This window comes from Myodes glareolus, chromosome 9 (assembly GCF_982192425.1).
Source record: "Myodes glareolus chromosome 9, mMyoGla1.1, whole genome shotgun sequence".
NCBI lineage: Eukaryota > Metazoa > Chordata > Mammalia > Rodentia > Cricetidae > Myodes > Myodes glareolus.
In genome coordinates, this window is record NC_142034.1 from 12,143,211 (window position 1) to 12,163,330 (window position 20,120).

Consider the following 20,120-nt stretch of genomic DNA (forward strand, 5'->3'; position numbering starts at 1 on the left):
CCTCCAAATCCTCAACAGTGCCTACTAGAACTGCACAGGCAAATTCATCCGCAGTCAATGTGGGTTCAGCAGAAGGCAAAGCTCTGCATAACTTGTACACATCCAAGCCACGTTCTTGAATACCCCAGAATCTCCTCAGCGCAAAGAAATCTTTGCATCAATTCCCCATCCCTAGCCTTCCACCAGGCTCGCTACCTTTGTCTGTAACCAATATCAGATGGCTTACAGTTTTGTCCCGGTTTCATTTCCGTTGCTTGGATAAAAGGACAGGACACAACTTAAGACACAAAACGTTCTTTTTAGCTCACAATACTAGGTTATAGTCCAGCACAGTGGGAAGTCAGGGCAGCACGGATTTAGAACAGCTAGTCATCTCTCAGTCCCCGTCAAGAGCATAAAGAGAGGAATGCGGCTTCTCGCACACATCTCCCATTCTCCCGTGTATGGTCTGGAACCCAAGCCCAGGGAATGACACCTCTCACTTCTAGGCTCAGCCCACATCAATCGGCCTAATCAAAACAGTCCCCTCACAGATTTCCCACAGGCCAACCTGTTCTAAACCATCCCTCACTGAGACTCTAAAGTGTGTGAAGGCAACGGCTAAAATTAACTGGCCACCACAAAGTCCTGGAGCGGTTTCCCTGCTTCGGTGATGCGACACAGTGCAATCCTTCTGATGCCATCTTTCCTGCCTCACTCACCTTAGCTGGAGAAATGCCTTCCATGACCTCCGCTCAGGATTTATATCCTACACACACACACACACACACACACACACACACACACGCGTCATCTTAATTTATATCCTCCAAATATCTTATGCATATCTCCATCCCTGGTCTTGCCAATCCAATCGTGATGCTACCAAATAAATATTGGCACCATTGAGTCCCCTACTAGACTTGGAATTGGAGCTAGGGGCAAGGCCTGTGTTCTGCAGCATAGAGGACACACTCCACGGATGCTTCTGAAATGAGTGTATGTGATGAATCGGACCCCATGGAGGAGTCATGAGAATGATCTGTCTTCTTTAGCGTAGGTCTGTGGGATGGAGGGTCCTCTTACCACTGTGAGGTAAAGTCAACAAACTCTGCGGAGAACTTGTCTGCTGGGAGCTGCGGGGACGGCTCTTCTACCACTTGTTTTAACTGCTGGAAGGGAGTTCCCCAAGAGTCATAGGGAAACCGGAGGATGGCCAGCTCAATCTGAAAGGAGGGAAACAGGGGGAGGCAACCATTTAGGGAGGGTTCTTAGGAAGCAGCCGTGTTCCTTTTCAGGAGGACTAGAGGTGAAGTTCAAGTACAATTAGGGAAGAAAAATAAACTAGAAACCCATCCTCACAAAAATCTTAGAGCTATTTTTTTAATATTATCTTAGTAGCGACAGCTATTTAGACCTACTAAAATAAACGAGCCCCCTGATAACACCCAGAGTGCTAGTTAATAAAAAAAAACTTATCAGCCAAGAGCACTGAAGTTCAAGACAGGAAACAACCAGTTTTTCAACTATCTGGCCAGAAACCAACGCATAACTTTGGCAGCACTGTGCCTCTGCTGCCACCTACAGGTCCCTCGGTGAAATGGAAAATTTAAAAAAAAAAAAGTTACCCGGACCAAATGACTGATCTTTTTTTGGACTTGCGTAAAGGCCACTCTGCTGTTACAGAATCACATGTTTTCTGGGCAGGGACATGGAATAACTCACTGGATATAATCAGCTGCTGGTCCTGGGCAGGAGCCAGGACCACAGTGGATAATTCCAGACCTCAGAGACACACGGACCACGTAGACAGAGGTAAGAGATAAGGCACCAACTGACTGCAGTCACAGGGCCATGCTGGGGGAAAGTACATTGTCTGTCGTTGTGTTCTTAGGATAGATGACTTCAACATATAAAACTTCCACCATGAAAATGTGCAGTGCAGAGCTGGGGACGGCAGCCAGTTGGAAGAGTGCTTGTACAGCATTCAAGAATCCAAGAGTTCGATCCCCAGCATGGTATCAAACTAAGCATGGTGGTGCATGCCTGTGAGCCCAACACTTTATGAATGGAGAGTGGATCAGAAGTTAAAGGTCATCCTGGGCTACATATAGATTTTGAAGCCAGACTGGGTTACATGAAATCTGGTCTAAAAAAAAAAAAAAAAAAAACTTAAAAAAAATACACAGCTTAGTGCATTTGGCCTACCAGGACCCACACATTAGTATTCATTTCGCAACTTAAGTTTCTTGTCTTGATTATAATCATTTAATCTGAACTATAAGAAATTGATTAACCCCATGTCTATTGGAAAGACTGTCTATGAGAATACATGAGTTGCTGAAGGTCATATGATAGTAAAAGACAGAAAAATTTGGATGGCCAGATCACACTCAAGGGTTTCCACTGTACCACACTGCAAACAATCAGCCCGGGTAAACGGCCTGCCATCTCAGACAGGAAAGTGTGCCCAAATGTGGTGTCAATGGCATTTGCTTCTGGGTCCCCAAAGACCACCCACCGCATCCAGTTTCATGCTCAGAACCTCATAGCCCACAATGATGATTGTAGGTTACCATGGTGATGCCCAGACTCCAAATGTCAGACTTCACACTGTACCCCTTCTGGTTGAGCTCCGGGTTTATTCGTTCAGGCTGGAAAAGAGACAGACAGTTAAGAAATGGAAAGACAACTAAGATGCTATGTGTAGCTCAATAAAGACTTGGGGTGGAGAAGGAACCAATTGCCAAATGAGTTATTTGACTCTATTAATGCTCTTCCCAGGCCAAAAGATCGGGTAATCACGAGCTATGAAATATCTCCATAGGAGTTTCCTCCCTTATATTGGTCTTAAAGGCAGCAACGAATCCAGATCCCTCATATCAAATCTTAACTGCCTTAAGAACAAGGGTCCATGTTCACACTCTCCATCTGTTAAAATCATCCCTGGTAAAAGAAACCAGCAACTCAAAACCCATTCAAAAGAAACTGAAGAAGTTCCCAGATACTGTCCGATGTTAAGAGGCCTTAGGGACCCTTACTCAGACATGGACAAGATGTTTTCAAACCCAAACACAAGTCCATTTCCAAAATGAACATTCTCTTCCCAGCTGAAAGAATGTCAAGGTCTTGCTAGTGCGCAGGGAGTAAGCACAGGCGTTCAGGTGTTCTGGGATGACCACACCTGCTTTGTGTGGGGAATCTGAGTTATTCACAGTCTTCCATCCTTAGCAATCAAGCTGATACTTGCGTGCAAATCAGTGTGGAAAATGTATGACACTGTGTATTACTTACATGAATTTTCAAACAATATGCCACTTCAACTTAATTTTGAAAGGTAATACATACACATATATATAATATATACATATACACACATATGTATATATGTGCATATGTATATGTGTATACATATGTGTGTATATGTATGTATATATGTATATATATATATAAATATTGTGTGTGCTATGATTTGCAAGCTTGTGTCATCCCAAAGTGCACATGTTAAAACCTTATCCCACCTGTGACCATGACAGGAGGCTGTATCTTGATAAGATGATTGTGGATTTGGGGTGGATTCCCCGTGGATAAGGTTAATACCCTCATAAAAGAAGCCTGAGACAGATTCCCCTGCTCTTTCCATGACATGAGGACCAGCAAGGAGCCACAAGGAGCCAGAGAAGCAGGCTCTCACCACGCCCTGAACCTTCCATTATCTTTACCGCGGACTTCCCAGAGTAAAAAGCCCATAAAAACTATCTGTGGTCTGTAGGGTACCTAGTTTGTGGTATTTTGGTTATATAACTTCAAAGGATGGAGATAGTACATGGAGCGAGTGACTGATGATTTCTGGCATAAGACCCTTAAGAAAACGACCCAATGCAGACTATTTCTTGAATCTGAGGTTTATTTCAATTTTCCCTTATAGTCATCCATTTCTTATTTTCTGTCCTGGTTTGGCATGTAGCACAAATAATAAAAACCCAGAGACAGATATTGGGGTTCAACCTGAAGATCAGAAAAGCAAAGCAGCCAGCCACTAGAGAGCTCTCCCCTCTAAGAAATCCTCAGTCTGAAATGGCAATCCTGCCTGCAGGAATCCTCAGAATGAGACTGAGCTGAGAGCCGTCTCTTCCCGTCTATATTCCTCATTCCTCTCTAGCACTGGGATTAAGGACATGCACCGTTACCGCCCAGCTTCTATGCCCAACTAGTGTGGCTACGGGGATTAAAGGTGTGTGCCACCACTGCCTGGCCTGTATGGCTGACCAGGAGCTGTTTTATTCTCTGATCTTCAGGCACGCTTTATTTATTAAAATACAAATGAAATGTTACTACAGGTGCATTTCTCAGCACAAGCACACACACACACACACACACACACACACACACACACACATACCCCTCCGGGTGCTGAACTTACAGCCATGTATGGTTTGCAACCCGCATCAATTGTTTTAGCGACAGAGTCCACCAGATAGCCACTGATTCCGAAGTCACACATCTTCACTTGGCCCAGTGCATTAATGAGCACGTTAGAAGGCTTGACATCTGAAAGAAAGAGTGACGATTCACGTCTCCACCACTAGATGGCTCTAGGCTCGTCACTCGTTTTGTACTTCAGCCTCTGCCAAGCTGCCCGACACCAATGTCACCGCAATCCTTGCTTTTTCCCTCTTGGTTTTTAATTCTTCACATTTTTGTCTGTATCTTTCGGGGTTATGAAACACCAAAAGGGAAAGCCTGTCTCCTCTGCTCATCACTTCATGGCTGCCACACACATAGTAAGAACTAGAAAACACGATTACCAAACCAAATGTCCCATGTAAAGTGATCTTGCGGGGCTAGGGAGATGACTCAGTGCATAGAAGTGCTTGTCATCCATGGTGACTTGAGTTCAAATACTCAGCACCCATGTAAAAAGCCTGCTGCAGTGTGTGTGTGGGGGGGGGGGGGTGAGTGAGTGTCTACAATCACAGTATCCTTGTGGGAAGAAAGAAGACACAGACAGAACCCCCCCAGAAGTGTGGGCCAGCTTGATGAAGGGCAGTGAATAACAAGATATTGTTGGAAGAGGTTGCCCTTTGACCTCTATCAAGTGAGCTGTGGCATGAAAGTACCCACCCTTACACACACATGCAGCACATATATTATATGCATATACACAGAGAAAATAAAGTGCTCTATTGAATAATCGGCGTGAGAGTACAAGGCTGAAGAATGAAAGCCTGTGAACGCAGTACTTTAGAGACGGGGACAGGGATGGGGAGGGGATCCTTTAGCAACATAGCAAGTCTGAGACCATCCTGGGCTGCAGGAAACCCTGTCTTATAAAAAAATAAAAAGTAAAAAACAAAACAAAAATTTTTCAATATCATTTTTCTCTTAAACTGGGACATACCAAATATAATTTTATTACTTCCGTAGTTTTGTATATATTCTAGCAAAAAAAATTGAATATTGCAATATTCTGAAGAAAGTGCAAACTTCCATGCTTACAGATAATCTGAATGCTTGTTGCTCGATAGTCTCACTTCCTTCTTCTAATCCACCCTCCTGTTTCTCCAGTGAACATAGGAATGGCAGGCACACTGTGCAGGTCATTTAACATCATGGCCCAGCTCGCAGATTTTAAGAATTACCCCATGCACAGTCCTTAGTACCCATCAGTACCCATCAGTACCGCTACTAATGTCCTCAGAAAGCCTCTTAATCTACAAACTGCAGGGTGTCCCCGACTAGAACCTTCCAACAATAATCTGCGCCTTGTTTTTCTTATATTACTTTATATATGGTACTTTCCTATTTTCAGGCTGTTTTGTTGAAGATTTCTTAGCTATCTCTTTATTGAGAATTCCTACAAGGAATTTTTTAAATTGATTTATTCTTAAGTAAGTCTCTCTCTATATATGTGTAAGTGCAGTGTCCCCAGATGAGACAAGAGAGTGTTGGATCCCCCTAGGACTAGAGTTACAGATGGTTGTGAGCCACCATGTGGGTTCTGCGAATTGAATCTGGGTCCTCTGTAAGAACAGTCAGTTTTCTTAAGCACTGAGCCATCTCTCTAGGTCCCTAGAATTGTTTAAAAAATACATTTTCCTAGCTAAGTCTTAGGTCTTCCTCATGTTATGAAAACATCTCTACTCAAAGTGACTTTAGAGACTGAAAAGCTGTCTCAGTGGTCAGAGAACTTGTTGCTCTTCTAGAGGACCTAAGTTCCGATCACAGCACCCACATCAGGTAGTTCACAAAAATCTGTAACTCCAGCAGCAGGGGATCCAGTGCCCTCTTCTGGCCTCTGTAGGTTCTGCACTAATGTGACAGAGACACACACATACGTAAGAACACATATACTAAGTAAAAACAAAACTTTCAAGAATTGTGAGACAAATGGATGGCAAAGGATGGGTGACTACATTAGATGGAGAAACAGCAGACAGTTGGGAAGATGGCTCAACACCTAAAAGCACACACTGTGCAAGCAGCAGGGACCTCGGTTCAAATCCCTGGAATCCACATTAAGAGCTAGGCATGGTCATGCACAGCAGTGACCCCGTTCAATGAGGAGACAGGGTTTGGTTAGCTGCTTCAGTGGGAGATCCTGCCTCAAAGAAACAAGACAGCATGGGACAGAGCAAGAACCTGGCATCCTTCTATGATGTTTACATGCACGCATGGGTGAGCACGCCCACACACACACACACACACACACACACACACACACACACAAGATAACAGAAAAAGAAGAAAACTGGGAAAGAGAAAGCAAAAATAGAGACAGCGTTATTTTTTCCCCACTTCCTGCAGCCTGGAAAGGCTCTGCTTTGTTCAGGAGATTCCCACCTTACACCTGCACAGTCACATCTGAGGACCTGGTTAAGATGCAGCTCTGATTCGTTTTGTGACTTTGATTCTGTAACCACCTCTGCTACAGGATGCACAAAATTATAAGCTGCATTTTTTCCCTCCTTGGGTCCTTTCACATTTTCAATGATGCGTCTATAGCTCTCCTCAGTGAATTTCTATTCAATTTAGGAGTGATACAAAATTCATTTGTTTTTGTATTCTCGGCCAAGACAAAGAACGCCCAAGGCCAAGGCCTGAATCTTAAATATCTTCCAAAAGCTCATGTGCTGCAGGCTTAGTCCTCAAGGGAGCCATATGGGAGATGCTGAAACCCTTAACGGGTAGGGCTGGGAGGGATGTTTCAGGTCACCGGGAACTTCTCTTGAAGGAGATTATGGGATCCTGGTCTCACTGTCTCCCTTTTATCCCTGGCCATAAGGTAAAAGAGCTTCCTCAGCAACATGGTCCAACCATCATGCACTGACTCCTGCCTCACCTCTGGTCAAACAGTCCCAAGGTCAGTTAACTACAGACTGAATCCTCACCTCTGTGATTCAAACTAAACCTTTCTTCTTTGTGTCAAGAATTTCGCCACAGTAACAGAAGATTAATACAACTGCTTCCATTTGTTGTCGTCCCAACAAAGCCGTCTAGTTCTCCCGCCCAGCTCAGCCCCACCCCTACACACACAGGGTCGAGTGGGAGAGGAAAGGAAAACCCCAGGCAAAAGAAACGAACTTAGGACAAGGAACCACCAAGAAAGCTCGACACGTGCTTACCTCGATGGATGACAGAGAGCTTACTGTGTAGATGTTCTAAGGCTTTTACAATCTACGAGAAAAGCAGAGTGGATTTATTGACCCCATCGCTGGAAAGGATCTGAATGTTGTGTGTTCGATTTTATCAACTCCCCCTGCTTAACGTTGCTGAGGGAGTGATTTTTCTCAAAGAGCAATGGCCCCTAATCAGGAACACAACAGTAAGTCACCCAATCGGGCTCCTCCCACCAAGGAGGATTGTATCTTACAGCAGAGATGCCTCCTTCTTCTCTCTGAAGCATCATGTCCCCCCACCTTCCTGAACCTTGGTAGCCATGAAGGCTGCCTTGTCTTCTTACTTCTTTTACACCGTAGTGCTAAGAAAACATAAAAAAAAAACAAACCCTTGACCAAGAAAGGTGAAACCAGCACATGAGTACAGGCATGGAATGGTTGTCACAGAGGACTTACACATGGCTTGGAGGCCCTGAGGGTAAGGTTTAATTGTCGACTTGACATGATCTCTAACTACCTTGGAGGAGAGTCTAATGAGAGACTGTCTAGCTCAAGTGGACCTGTGGGCATGTCTGTGGAAGGTTATCTCGATTGTGTTCACTGAAGGGAGAAGAGCCCGCCCACGGTGGGTGGTGCCACTCTTTGGGTAGAAGATTCCATAGAAATATAAGAAACAAAATTCATGCACTGATTCATTGCTCTCTGCCCTGGACTGTGAACGTAATACAGCTAACTGCTTGAACCTCCTGATGCCTTGCCTTCTCTGCCACAGCGGCCTGGAACTCGGAATCAGGAGTTAAATAAACCCTTGCTCCCGCAGGCTGCTTCTGTCAGGGTTTTGGGTTTGTTGTTTGTGTATCACAGACAAAGAAATGAAACTAAGATAGAGGCATTTGGCATGGTTTACCAAACCACGTCCACGGCTGCACGTACTACACAGAGACTGAGAAGAAAGCACTGATCCAGCCTCCCACTGACTCTGTACCCAACAGAATCTATTGTAGTAGCAGATCTAACAGCTAGAGGGCAGGGATGAGGCAAAGATACAAATCTGGAATGTCTCCCATTCCCTCGAGTAGGCAAGGTTCATGATGTACTCACAGAAACTGCTATCTTCCCTAAGATATCCTCTGGAATTGTCTGGCCTTTATCAATAACTTGTTTGTAGAATTTATCTAGTGACGTATCCATGAGCTCCATGCATATCCAGACGTCACCCTGGAGATTAATAAGTTCAGGAATTGTCAATGGGGGAGGGGGGGTGGGGAGAGGGGAAAAAAATAGCCCGCAGTTTTTCTGAAGGGTTTCTCCTCAAGATTTTAAAATCATTTAGAAAGCGAAACAAGATTGTTTCCAAAGGGCAGTCCAGCAGAGAGCAGGGAGACTCCGATGAGATCGGAGACTCTTTAAGTTGCTGGTCTCCATGGACACTGAACTGAAGGATCACCTACCTCCCGGAAGAGAGCACCATAGAAGGTGACGGTAAAGGGACAGTCCACTGTCCTCATGGAAACGTCCAGATCCATCAGTAGCCGTTTCTGCTCCTGGCTATTAACTGTGGCCCGGATCCGCTAAATGGGAGCACATGGGAAACGTATGGTTATTCCTCTGAGGAAGAGTCAGTTAAAAAGACAGGACCCCACGAGAGCTCCAGCCTCACAACAGAATCAAATGTTACAGTGTTAGCAGAAACCTGGCCCACAGCATCCCTAAGCATTAGCTATTGGAACAAACGAAAAGCAATGAAGATGGTTGGCCATTTGATTCCCCAATCAGTCTGCTTAGAAGCAAACACACGGTGAACTTCAGAGAGGGGCAAGTCCGTGGAGAAGCACTTCAAAGGTACCAACACAATCAATGTTTATGTCAGCTCAATGCAAAAGGTGACAACATTGATTACTTTCTGCTTCGCTGAGATGCCAAGGTTTTAGGAAAAGAAAATCAGCTGGGTTTGGAGAGACAGCTCAGCAGTTTTTTACAGAGGAGCCAGATTTGGTTCCCAGAACCCACACGGCAGCTCACAAGTGTCTGTAACTCTAGTTCCAGGGAATTTAGTGTTCTCTTCTGGACAGACATGGTATACATACATACTATCAGGCACACACATATACGATGTGGAATTCCTTTATGTATGCTGTGAAAACCACTGATTAATAAAGGAACTGTCTTGGCCTGTGTTAGGGCAAAAGAATAGAGCTAGGTGGGGAAAACTAAACTGAATGCTGGGAGAAGGAATGCAGAGTTTAGAGAAGCCATGTAGCCCCACCAGAGACAGATGCCAGAATTTTACCCAGTAAGCCATAGTCTCTTGGTGATACACAGATTAATGGAGATGGGTTAATTTAAGATATGAGTTAGGCAAAAGTACAGTTAAGCTATTGGCCAAACAGTATTGTAAATAATATAGTTTCTGTGTGGTTAATTCATGGTCTGATTAGCTGGGAACAAACAGGCGGCCTCCTACTACACACACACACACACACACACACACACACACACACACACATATATATATATATATATACACATAAAAATAAATCTTTCCAAAAAATAGCAAAAAAGGGTAAAATTCCCACTTCTGGAAAATGTCAAAGCACCATAGCTATAGTCAACCTTAGGTACTATGGTGGTTTGAAAGAAAATGGCTCCCAAAGGGAGAAGCACTATTAGGGGGTGTGGCCTTGTTGGAGTAGGTGTGGTCTTGTTGAAGTGTGTCACTGTGGAGGCAGGCTTTCAGGTCTCATATATGCTCAAGATACTACCCAGTGTTGTAGTTTACTTCCTGTTTCCTACACAAGATAAAGAACGCTCAGTTACCTCTCTAGCACCATGTCTGCCTGCACACCACCATGTCCCACCATGATGATAATGGACCAAACCTCTGAATTGTAAGCCACCCAATTAAATGTTCCATTTATCAGAGCTACCGTGGCCATGGTGTCTCTTCACAGCAATAGAAACCCTAACTAAGATAGGTACCCTTAGGAAATTCATTCGAGGACAAAATTGGTAATAAAAGTCACAGATGATTGTATCTCTAATAGAAAATTCTGTCGTTTGGACATACATCTTTCCACTTTCTAAACTCACCTCTAGAGTACTCAGATCTACTTAAGACATACAGGCTGATTCCAAACTGCCCATAGCTCAAATATCTAAGAAATCAACACTCGATGTGTTTTACCCTTCTTTTCTCACAAATATAAACAATTTGTTTTCTCAGTTTTTGCTTCTTGACTTTCAAGGGATGTTCTTTTAAAATAATACAATATGTAATTAAAGAGGGTTTTGTTTAGAATCTGATTGTATAAAAACAACAACAACAACATAATACTTTGAGATAATAAAGGAACTTTTAATTTGGGTTGGTATTAGATGAGGTTTTTTTTAGGGTACTATTAATTATTTGAAGTGTCATAAGTTACATGGCAATAGGGACTAGAGAGATGGCTTGGTGGTTAAGAGCACATACTGTGCTTGTGGAAGACCAAAGTTTCGTTCTTGAACTCAAATCAGGTGGCTCACAACTACCTATAATTCTAGCTCCTGGAGACCTGACATCCTCTTCTGGCTTCCAACGGCATCTGCATCCATGTGTACACAGACACACACAGACACATACACACACACTCACACAAATTCTTTAAAAATTAAAAGTGGGGGACAGGGAAAACTTAGAAAATAAACAGAAAGCAGATATGACACAGACTGGCCGAGCACCTTCCTCAAAGGTCAAGGGAAATACTGATTGCTACAGAGTCCTCTTTTCATTCTACAGTGGGCTATTTTGCTTCTGTGAAAAGAGCCAGCTCACAGCTGAGATGGGCAAGGGCATACGCTGAAGACATGACCCATTTTCCGGAACATCAACACTACCTTCACCGCCATGATCTGCCCGCTGGGCACGTGTCGCATCTTCTCCACCACCCCGTACGCACCTCGCCCCAGCTCCACTATAGGTTCCAAGTCATCTGCCTTCACCTCAAAGTTCTGCAAGGAACAAAAGTCGTCACAAAAGAAGTAAGTGGAAACTAAGCAGGGCACTGAGTATGATGTCTTCAGTCTGGTTTCTTAGGGCATTGGTATGAGAGCTGGGCCACACGCTTTTCTAACATATCGAGATGCCACTCAAAGCAGAGAGTACCGGTAGATGTGTTAGGGTTCGATGGTAGACAACTCGCTGGCCCCCAACACCAGGCCAAACTCCACCCAACTAGGCTTTCAAACTGTGCCTCCGAAGCTATACTGAAGCTCCTTCTCATCTGTGACTGGCTACTAGCAACTAGAGCTGTGTGGCTTTGATAAACACGCTCCTGAGAGAGCCATCTATCCCCCTCTAAAGCCCTCTGTGGGCATCACAATCACTTGATTGCAATTCCTGATTCAAAAATAACAAAAGCTCCACCTGTCAGCTCCCTTTTAACCCAAAAGCCTTTTTGGTACAGCTGAAAGGGACAAAGTGTCGATCACTACCATGCGACCGTTCTCACCTGGTTTCCGATAGAAATGCAAGCCTTGGAGTCTAAATCTCGAGGTGGCCTAAGTAAGAGAAGGACAAAAGAAGCAGCATGAAATAGTTGGTCAACCATGTCCTTCCCAAACATGGCAGCTGTTGGATTTGCTCCAAGGAAACCGGTCAAGGGAACAGTGGAACGGTGGGAGGAGTCAAGCAGACAGAGGAACAGTGGGAGGAGTCAAGGGAACAGAGGAACAGAGGGAGGAGTCAAGCGGACAGAAGAACAGTGGGAGGAGTCAAGGGAACAGGAACAGTGGGAAGAGTCAAGGGAACAGAGGAACAATGGGTGGAGTCAAGGGAACAGGAACAGTGGGAAAAGTCAAAGGAATAGAGAAACAGAGGGAGGAGTCAAGTGGACAGAGGAACAGTGGGAGGGGTCAAAGGAACAGGGAATGGTGGGAGGAGTCAAGGGAACAGAGGAACGGTGGGAGGAGCCAACTGAACGGAGGACCGGTGGGGAGGAGTGTGGGGCCTGAAATGAAATGCATTTGGATTTTACTCGCATCATCTCTTTGATTATCTACTTCACCCTTAACATGGGGCTATGAATACAGATACTCAGTGGTATAGGGTTAAGTGTTAATTGAGATACTCCAAGTAAAATCCTACTTTAAATATTCAACACATCAGAGATACAACACGTCGGAGATACAATACATCTGTGTATCACAGAGAGCAACGTTTTCCAATCACGGGTGGTGAGCCCATGTGCTGTGCAACTGCAGTGGTTATGAAAATCTGGCAGTAGGAAAAGATCTTCTAACAACTGAAAGCTAATTCAAAAACAAACCCATAATGAAGTTGAGATGTCTCTGGTGGCATTCACCTGTGCTGCATGGGGTGCCATCACCACAGCCTTGGTTCTGAGCACACAGCATGCACGCTTTGTATGGCACATGCCACCACATACCACGAAACACCAATAAACGGTGCGTGAGGCACCTTGGATCCAGTCTGAGACTACTGCTTATTAACGTTGACGTGCTTGCACTAGACATACAAACCTTTCTGCTTTCATAGAAACATAATGGCTTCACGATGGGAAACAAGGCTTCACCGCTCTCCTACCATGCCTGCTTAGTGTTTAGGTATTCAGGTGGTGTGAACTGCATTGAAAGGCTGAATTTTGAAAGCTGCTGTTTGAGTGCTGGCTTGACTTTCATAAAACAGCAGTTAAATGGATTTTGGTTTTAGATGAGGGAAGAATTTCCAAAATTTTCTAAAGTGGCCCTAAATATAGTCCTGTTGTTTTGTAAGACTTGGTTATAGCATGGTTATAGCATTTTCAGTATTGATTGTTAGGATAAAAATACTAACCAACTCTGAGAAACATCGGAGACACCCTACATATTGCAGTTGTAAATATTCAGTCCTGATTAAATTGTGTATGTTAAAAATACGCAAGCACAACTGTCTCATTAGTATACAATTTTGCTTTAAATCATTAATCAATGGTTAAATTCTACATATGTGAAAGAATTGTCTTAAAATAAAATGATTTATTATCAGTAGATGTCTGATATGTATTCCCCTTCAATACCTATATACCTGAGATTAGATTTAGAAATTGTTGAATAAAAATGGGTCATGAGTGGAGAAAGTCTAAGAAGCCTTGATACAGGCAATAATGCTACAGGGATAGGCAAGAAACCCTTTCACTCAAGAGTGACAAATTATTTGATAATTTTTACTATTTGTTTCTATAATTGTTTTTTTTAAAGTGGAATATGGTCCTGTTAGCCCATAAAATTTATAGAATCTAAGAACCCCCAAATATTATATGATCCCCTCTCTGCTTCAGTAGGTGAACAAAAGTTCAAGGGAGGCAAAGTGACTTGTTCTCAATCACAAAGAACTCAGGTCCCCTGACTTCCATCTAGGCATACTTTCGGTTCTACCAGGCCAAGTCAGGCGGCATTTCTTCTGTGCATAGGGAACATTCTATTCTGGGATTGTCTCAGGACCCAGAGGTTTGCTGACTTCGTGTTTCCATTGTCTCTTCCTGGGCATTAGTTTTTGTTATCTGTGCTCTGGATTGGTAGAAATCAGCTGAAGAGAAAGGTGTGCAACTAACCAGTAACTGAGAAAGGTTCTTTCTTGAAATAAATGCACCAAGAGTAAGAGATGCTGAGGCACATGTGGTTAAGACGATTAAACACACAGAACAAACAGAAGGTGCAGACAGGACAAAGGCACTACCCTTACAAAGAAAACTACCTAGCAACTCAAGTGTCTTTGGATGCTCAGTCACACCAGAACTGCCTGCAGAATAAATCAAGAGAAACAGAGGGAAGGAGGGAAGAAGAGAAGATGAAAGGAAGAAAGAGATTAAGAATCACTTGCCACCCTAGTTAGAGCTAACTGTCAACTTGACAAGTCCACAATCCTCTGAGAGAAAAGCCTTAATTTAGGGATTGCTTAGATCAGATTGACCTGTAGGCAAGCCTGTGGGAAAACTGTCTTGATTATTAATGATGTAGGCGGACCCAACTCACCGTGGGTGGTGCCCTTCCTAGACGCGTGGACTTGGGTTATATAACGAAACTAGATAAGCATTAACCTGTGACTGAGCGAAAGAGTGAGCCAGAGAGCAGCTTTCCTCTATGATTTCTCCTTTCATGCTTCTGGTTCACTTCCTGCCCTGACTTCTCTCAGTGATGGACCATGACCTGGAAACACAAGTCAAATAAATCCTGGTTCACTTCCTGCCCTGACTTCCCTCAGTGATGAACCACAACCTGGAAGTGTGAACCAAGCCAATCCTTTCCTCCTCGGAGTTGCTTTGGTCAGAGTATCTTATCACAGAGGAGCAGAAAGAAAATTAGAACCCTTGCTGGCAGCTCGTTTTTCCCGACTCCTCTGTAGTACGCTATTTATCGCTTCTGCTGAAACCAAACAAACGTATAAAATAACGAAGACAAAGGAGGACTACAAACACAGCTTTGAATGCCATCTAAGATTTTCATGGCAAGCCCCTCCTTACTTCACAAATCGTTTCGTGTTGGCAGAACACTGAAAGCTTTTCTAGGCTAACTTTAAACATGAGACTGGGAGGGAGAGAGAGAACAAAACCAAAGATTTGTGTGCATGTCACATACATGTACGTGTAGTGCTTCTGAGCAGGCAATTTCTCGTCAGAGAATCCTTTCGGAAGCATCAAGTTTCTAAGAACTCATTTCTCATTGTTTTATGATTTATTTGTATATTTTTAATTATGTGTATGCGTGGGTATGTACACATGATTGCAGGCGCCTGCGGAGGCCAGAAGAGGGTGTCAGATCCCCTGGAACCAGAATTACAGGTGGCTGTGAGTCACCCAACATGTGTACTGGGAGCTGAACTCAGGTCCTTGGCGAGAGAAGTAAAGCACTGACAACTTCTGGATCATCTCTCCGGCCCCTAATTTCTCATTCTGAGAACAGTCAAAGCTGGCATTTCTTCAGCTATTACAATTTGTTTGTTCAAACTGTCACAGCCCTCTCCAAGAAAGACAAATGCAGCTTAAAATGCATGACGAATAATAAGATCTTTTGCAACTATTTAACACCCTTCCTTGGTAAAACTACTGAGGAAAAAGAATGATTGTTTGTGGTTCCCTCCATTTTCGTGCCAATCAATGAAGTCATTAAACAGAACTTCTTCCAGATCTAATACCTTCTATTCTAAACCACGGCTTGGCAAACTGCAGCTTATGACCCAGTTATGGAAGACTTTCAGAAGTTTAATAATTCTACAGTATTCTATAAAAAACACCCAACAAAGGGCATACAACTGATGCCATCGTGGCCTGATGTAGCCCCAAATAGTTACTCTCCAGCTTTCCCAAATGTTTGCTGCCCCTGACTCCATACTCTGCTCACTTTTAACCTCAGCCTAAGAGGACATGGTGCCATATTTCCACATATGAAAAACGAAAACCAGATGTTTGGTGATTTTATGGAGATACATAATTGTCAAGTATACTGAGTCTAAAACTCATGTCACCTGATCCTCAACTTTGACCTGAGAAGGAAGGGAAGACGGAAATAAGAAAGTTGGATAAAATGCTTTACCCAAGCCGTGATTCCTGTGCAAATAAGGCTGAAGCAAGGAACGGGTTCCCGATACTCAGGCCTCTAATGAAAATGACTAATCCACCCAAGCCCCGGGCCTCTGGGTTCATCAAGTCTGCCAAAAGCATCAAAGGATAGGGCCAAGACCGACAGCTCAGGCTGGATTAGCTGACACTGTGCTCCCTCTGTTCAGGGTTGGACACATAAGTTTGCCTGAGGGGGTGAACCTCCACAGGAGGCTAAAAGCCGTGGGTGGATATTCTTGTCAATTATTCAATATCTTATTCCTCTGGGGGAAAGAACCAAACTTAGTACAAAATCTTTTCCCTGGAAGACCAAAGGTATTCCAAAGGACGCCAAAGACATGTATTTCATATGTACACCAGTGATAACCTAGTTTGATAATTATTTATTTATCTACAACTCTATGCAAGGAAACAGCTCATTGGTTACTAGTACATGAATTATTCGTTAATTTTATTAAACACTCACCTGCTATGCAAGTAATCGGCTCACTGCTTACTATCACACGCATTATTTATGTTATTAAATACCCACCTGCTTTGTAAGTGATCAGCTCATTGATTAATATTACATTTATTATTTGTTTATCTTAGTACGCACTCACCTGAGTCAGAGACATTACTGGGTCATCTATATAAAACAGCTTCTTTAACTTTTATGATATTCATGGCTGCTATGTCTCCACTTCAGTGGGAATAATTGACATCAAAAGACATAAAATGATTTAAGATTATTCAATAAGAAAATGGAGCCAGGTTGTGGTGGCTCACACCTTTAATCCCAGCACTTGGGAGGCAGAGGTAGGTGGATCTCTATGAGTTTGAGGCCAGCCTGGTCTACAAGAGCTAGTTCCAAGACAGTTACACAGAGAAACCTTGTCTCAAAAAACAAAACAACAACAACAGCAAAATGATATTGGAACCCAGAGCTATAACATAATGACTTCTCACTAAAGAGAACTTGCTAACAACAAGCTTACTAACCAAGAACTGTTGGGTCTGATCTTACATATTGCTAAGACAACTGAGCCTCCAATATCACTAGGTTTATAAGCCAGCTTGTATGCTAAGAAGTTATGCCACAAAACTAGACAACTTGAAGCTACCTTTCACCAGGCAACTATTATAGCAGACCAAGAGACAAGGACATGTAAACTTAATAGTGATCACACCATTCAGGCCTAATCTTCTAAAAAAAAAAAAAGGTAAAGCTTGGTGTAGCTAGAAATCCTGCCCAAATTAAGGTATTCAACTGGAGAAGTTTGGAGTCCAGACAGACACTTAACCATGAAGCTAGCTGAAGGATTTTGCACACAACACCTAACACTTGAATGGTTCTACTGTTTCACTTCTCAAGGGAATAAGAACAGCTCCCCATCACACACAACAAGTGTCTTGTCAAGCAAGGTTAAATGAACTGATAATTATTATCATAGAGTTGATTTGGAACTAGTTACTACCAGTCAAGGGAGGGGACAACTCAGAAACCTGAAGCAAAGACATGCCGGCGCCAATGACACAAGAATGAGTACATGACGAATCCACATAGCTGAGCTAAGGAATGGCACCCGGTCCCAGGTTCTCTGCACCTACTAGAGCATGGCAGGGATGGGAGAGGTGTCCTGTCCATAGCAAAGATTGCCTTGAAAATTATAAAAGGCAGAAGCTCTATCTTTAAAGATACATTTTAAGCCCCAGAGTTCACAAGACTCCATGAGCAAAACAATGCTGAAGTTCACCAAAACAATGCTCTTGAGTTTACACAGTGGAGCAAAACCATACACTAAAAGCATGCTCTATTCCAAGAAGTGACCGTCTAGAAACCTCTCCTGTCCTTGTTTGGGTTCGAGACCATTTGTTTATACCAAGAAATGCTTTCAAGATTCATGAAGAACAGAAATTGGCAAATATTAGGAATGGGAAAATCATAAAATTTTAAAGGGAAGGATTGTAAGGCATCTGAGTGGTTGGCTTAGGATAAATACATCTTTTTTTTTTTTAATAGCTAAAGTCAAGCCCCATGTGCCAGGCAAGTGCCTTAACACTGGATCACATGCTCAACTCACTATAAGAATATGGGTTTAGGAACTGGGCATTGTCTGTTACTCACCAATACTCATAGCAGTAAGGGACAGAGGCAGTGGGATCTCCATAAATTCAAAGTCAACCTGGTCTACACAGCAAGTTCCAGGCCAGCCAGGATAGCAAGTGAGACCTTATGTCAAAACAAAGTAAACAAACAAAAACAAAGACTGTACCTGCAGGAAAATGGATAAGGATAGAAAGCAACAAAATTAAGACCCAAAAGAGCAGTGAAACAAGAATTGTTAAGGAAATCAATAAACTTGCTGGGCCTGGTGGTGCATGCCTTTAATCCCAGCACTTGATCTCTGTGAGTTCAAGTCAACCTGTCCACAGAGCAAGTTCCAGAGCAGTCAGGACTGTTACACAGAGAAACACTGTTTCATAAAACCGAAAAAGAAAGAGAGAAAAGGGGGAGGAAGGAAGGAAGGAAGGAAGGGAGGGAGGGAGGGAGGGAGGGAGGGAGGAAGGAAGGAAGGAAGGAAGGAAGGAAGGAAGGAAGGAAGGAAGGAAATAAATATACCTAGAGAAATATATTATGCTCCTACACTAGCAGACTCAATGTAAAGTGTGAGGTCCTGACTTTGCAAATTCCATTTTAAAGAAGGGGCTTCATCTCAAGCCATATAATGAGCTGTGGGGTGGGCGATCTCAGCTCCAGAAATGTGCTGCGATAGCAGAAATTTGAATAGATACCCTAAAAATAGCCAATTAAGGAGCTAGGGAGCAGGGCCATAAGATTTAACGAGGTCCAGATGTTCTTGGGAGGCATCCTGTCCTTGAAGACACCTTGTCAATAATTTATGGCTCTTTGTTAGGTTCTCATGCCCAAAAACTAACCAGTGATTTGAGAAACTACCTATGCCCTCCTTACCCAATCCCAAGACAACAGGACATGAACTCCCTGATTACGGCATTTCCCTTTTAAAAGTTCTACCTTTCCAGGGCTCCCTGCCACACTTTTTGCACCACCACGCTGGGGTGCTGGAAAGGTGTTGGTCCAAACTTGAGTATGAATTAAAAATCCTCATGTAATTTGCATCAGAAATCCAGCTCCATGAATTCATTTGGGGACCAGGAACTTGGGCATAACAAAAGAAATCTTTTCTCCCTCCGTTGACATCCAGGTTAAACTCAACTCTTAATAAAACATTAGAAAGTATCTTTGCAAACAAGAACAAGTTTATTCTAAAACTAACAAGAAAAAAGGATGGGCTCTTTCAAGGCCCAACATAACTTTGGAATACATGTGCATACCTATACGAGAGCCTAAAAAAATAATAAAATTGATTTTCAAAAAGAACAAAGTGGAAGAAGCCATGTCCATTCCCCGTGGCAGTAATCACGACCGTGAGAGCCTTGAGGAAGAGCAGACCCATAAATCAATAGAACAGAGCAGTAAGTCAGACACGGTTCAAAGCGGCCAAGCACAACTAGCACTAGACAAAGGGAAAAGGCAACTCCATGGCGGAGAGACAGTCAGCAGCAAACTGAACTACAACGGGAACCCTAGTGGATCATATGCTACAAAAGCTTAACTCCAAATGTCTCTTAGGCTGAAATTTCTATAGAAGAACACTGAAAATCTTCAGGACCTAAGGCAAAAAAAAAAAAAAAAGCGTTCTTAAATGTGGAAGCAGAATCTGTAGGAAGAATAATAAATAGTATTCCATCAAAATCAAATTGTTCTGCTAGCTTTTTAAAAAAAAATCCTGATGAAAGAAGGAATGAAAAAGACAAATTACGTGTTAAAAGAAGTATTTCCATAAGAGATAACTGGGAAAGTTCTTGTGCATACAATACATAAATAACTCAGAAGCCAATCATGGGGCCAGAGGGATGGCTCAGT

The 20,120-nt window shown here is 43.1% G+C and overlaps 1 protein-coding gene across 4 annotated transcripts in view; it reads right to left on the bottom strand.

Moving 5' to 3' along the window:
* Map2k6 (mitogen-activated protein kinase kinase 6) overlaps positions 1–20,120 on the bottom strand; it is a 141,950-nt gene that overhangs the window by 25,207 nt on the left and 96,623 nt on the right. For all 4 annotated transcript variants that reach the window (XR_015738727.1, XM_087909835.1, XM_048446116.3 and 1 more), the window contains exons 3-10: positions 12,089–12,137; positions 11,475–11,588; positions 9,050–9,169; positions 8,700–8,816; positions 7,605–7,656; positions 4,403–4,530; positions 2,556–2,633; positions 1,066–1,205 (exon numbers count right to left, since the gene is read on the bottom strand). Coding sequence is in view for 3 of the 4 variants with exons in the window: in XM_048446116.3 (XP_048302073.1) it covers positions 1,066–1,205; positions 2,556–2,633; positions 4,403–4,530; positions 7,605–7,656; positions 8,700–8,816; positions 9,050–9,169; positions 11,475–11,588; positions 12,089–12,137 (798 nt within the window). In the remaining variant the exon portion in view is untranslated. The remainder of the gene's footprint in view (positions 1–1,065; positions 1,206–2,555; positions 2,634–4,402; positions 4,531–7,604; positions 7,657–8,699; positions 8,817–9,049; positions 9,170–11,474; positions 11,589–12,088; positions 12,138–20,120) is intronic.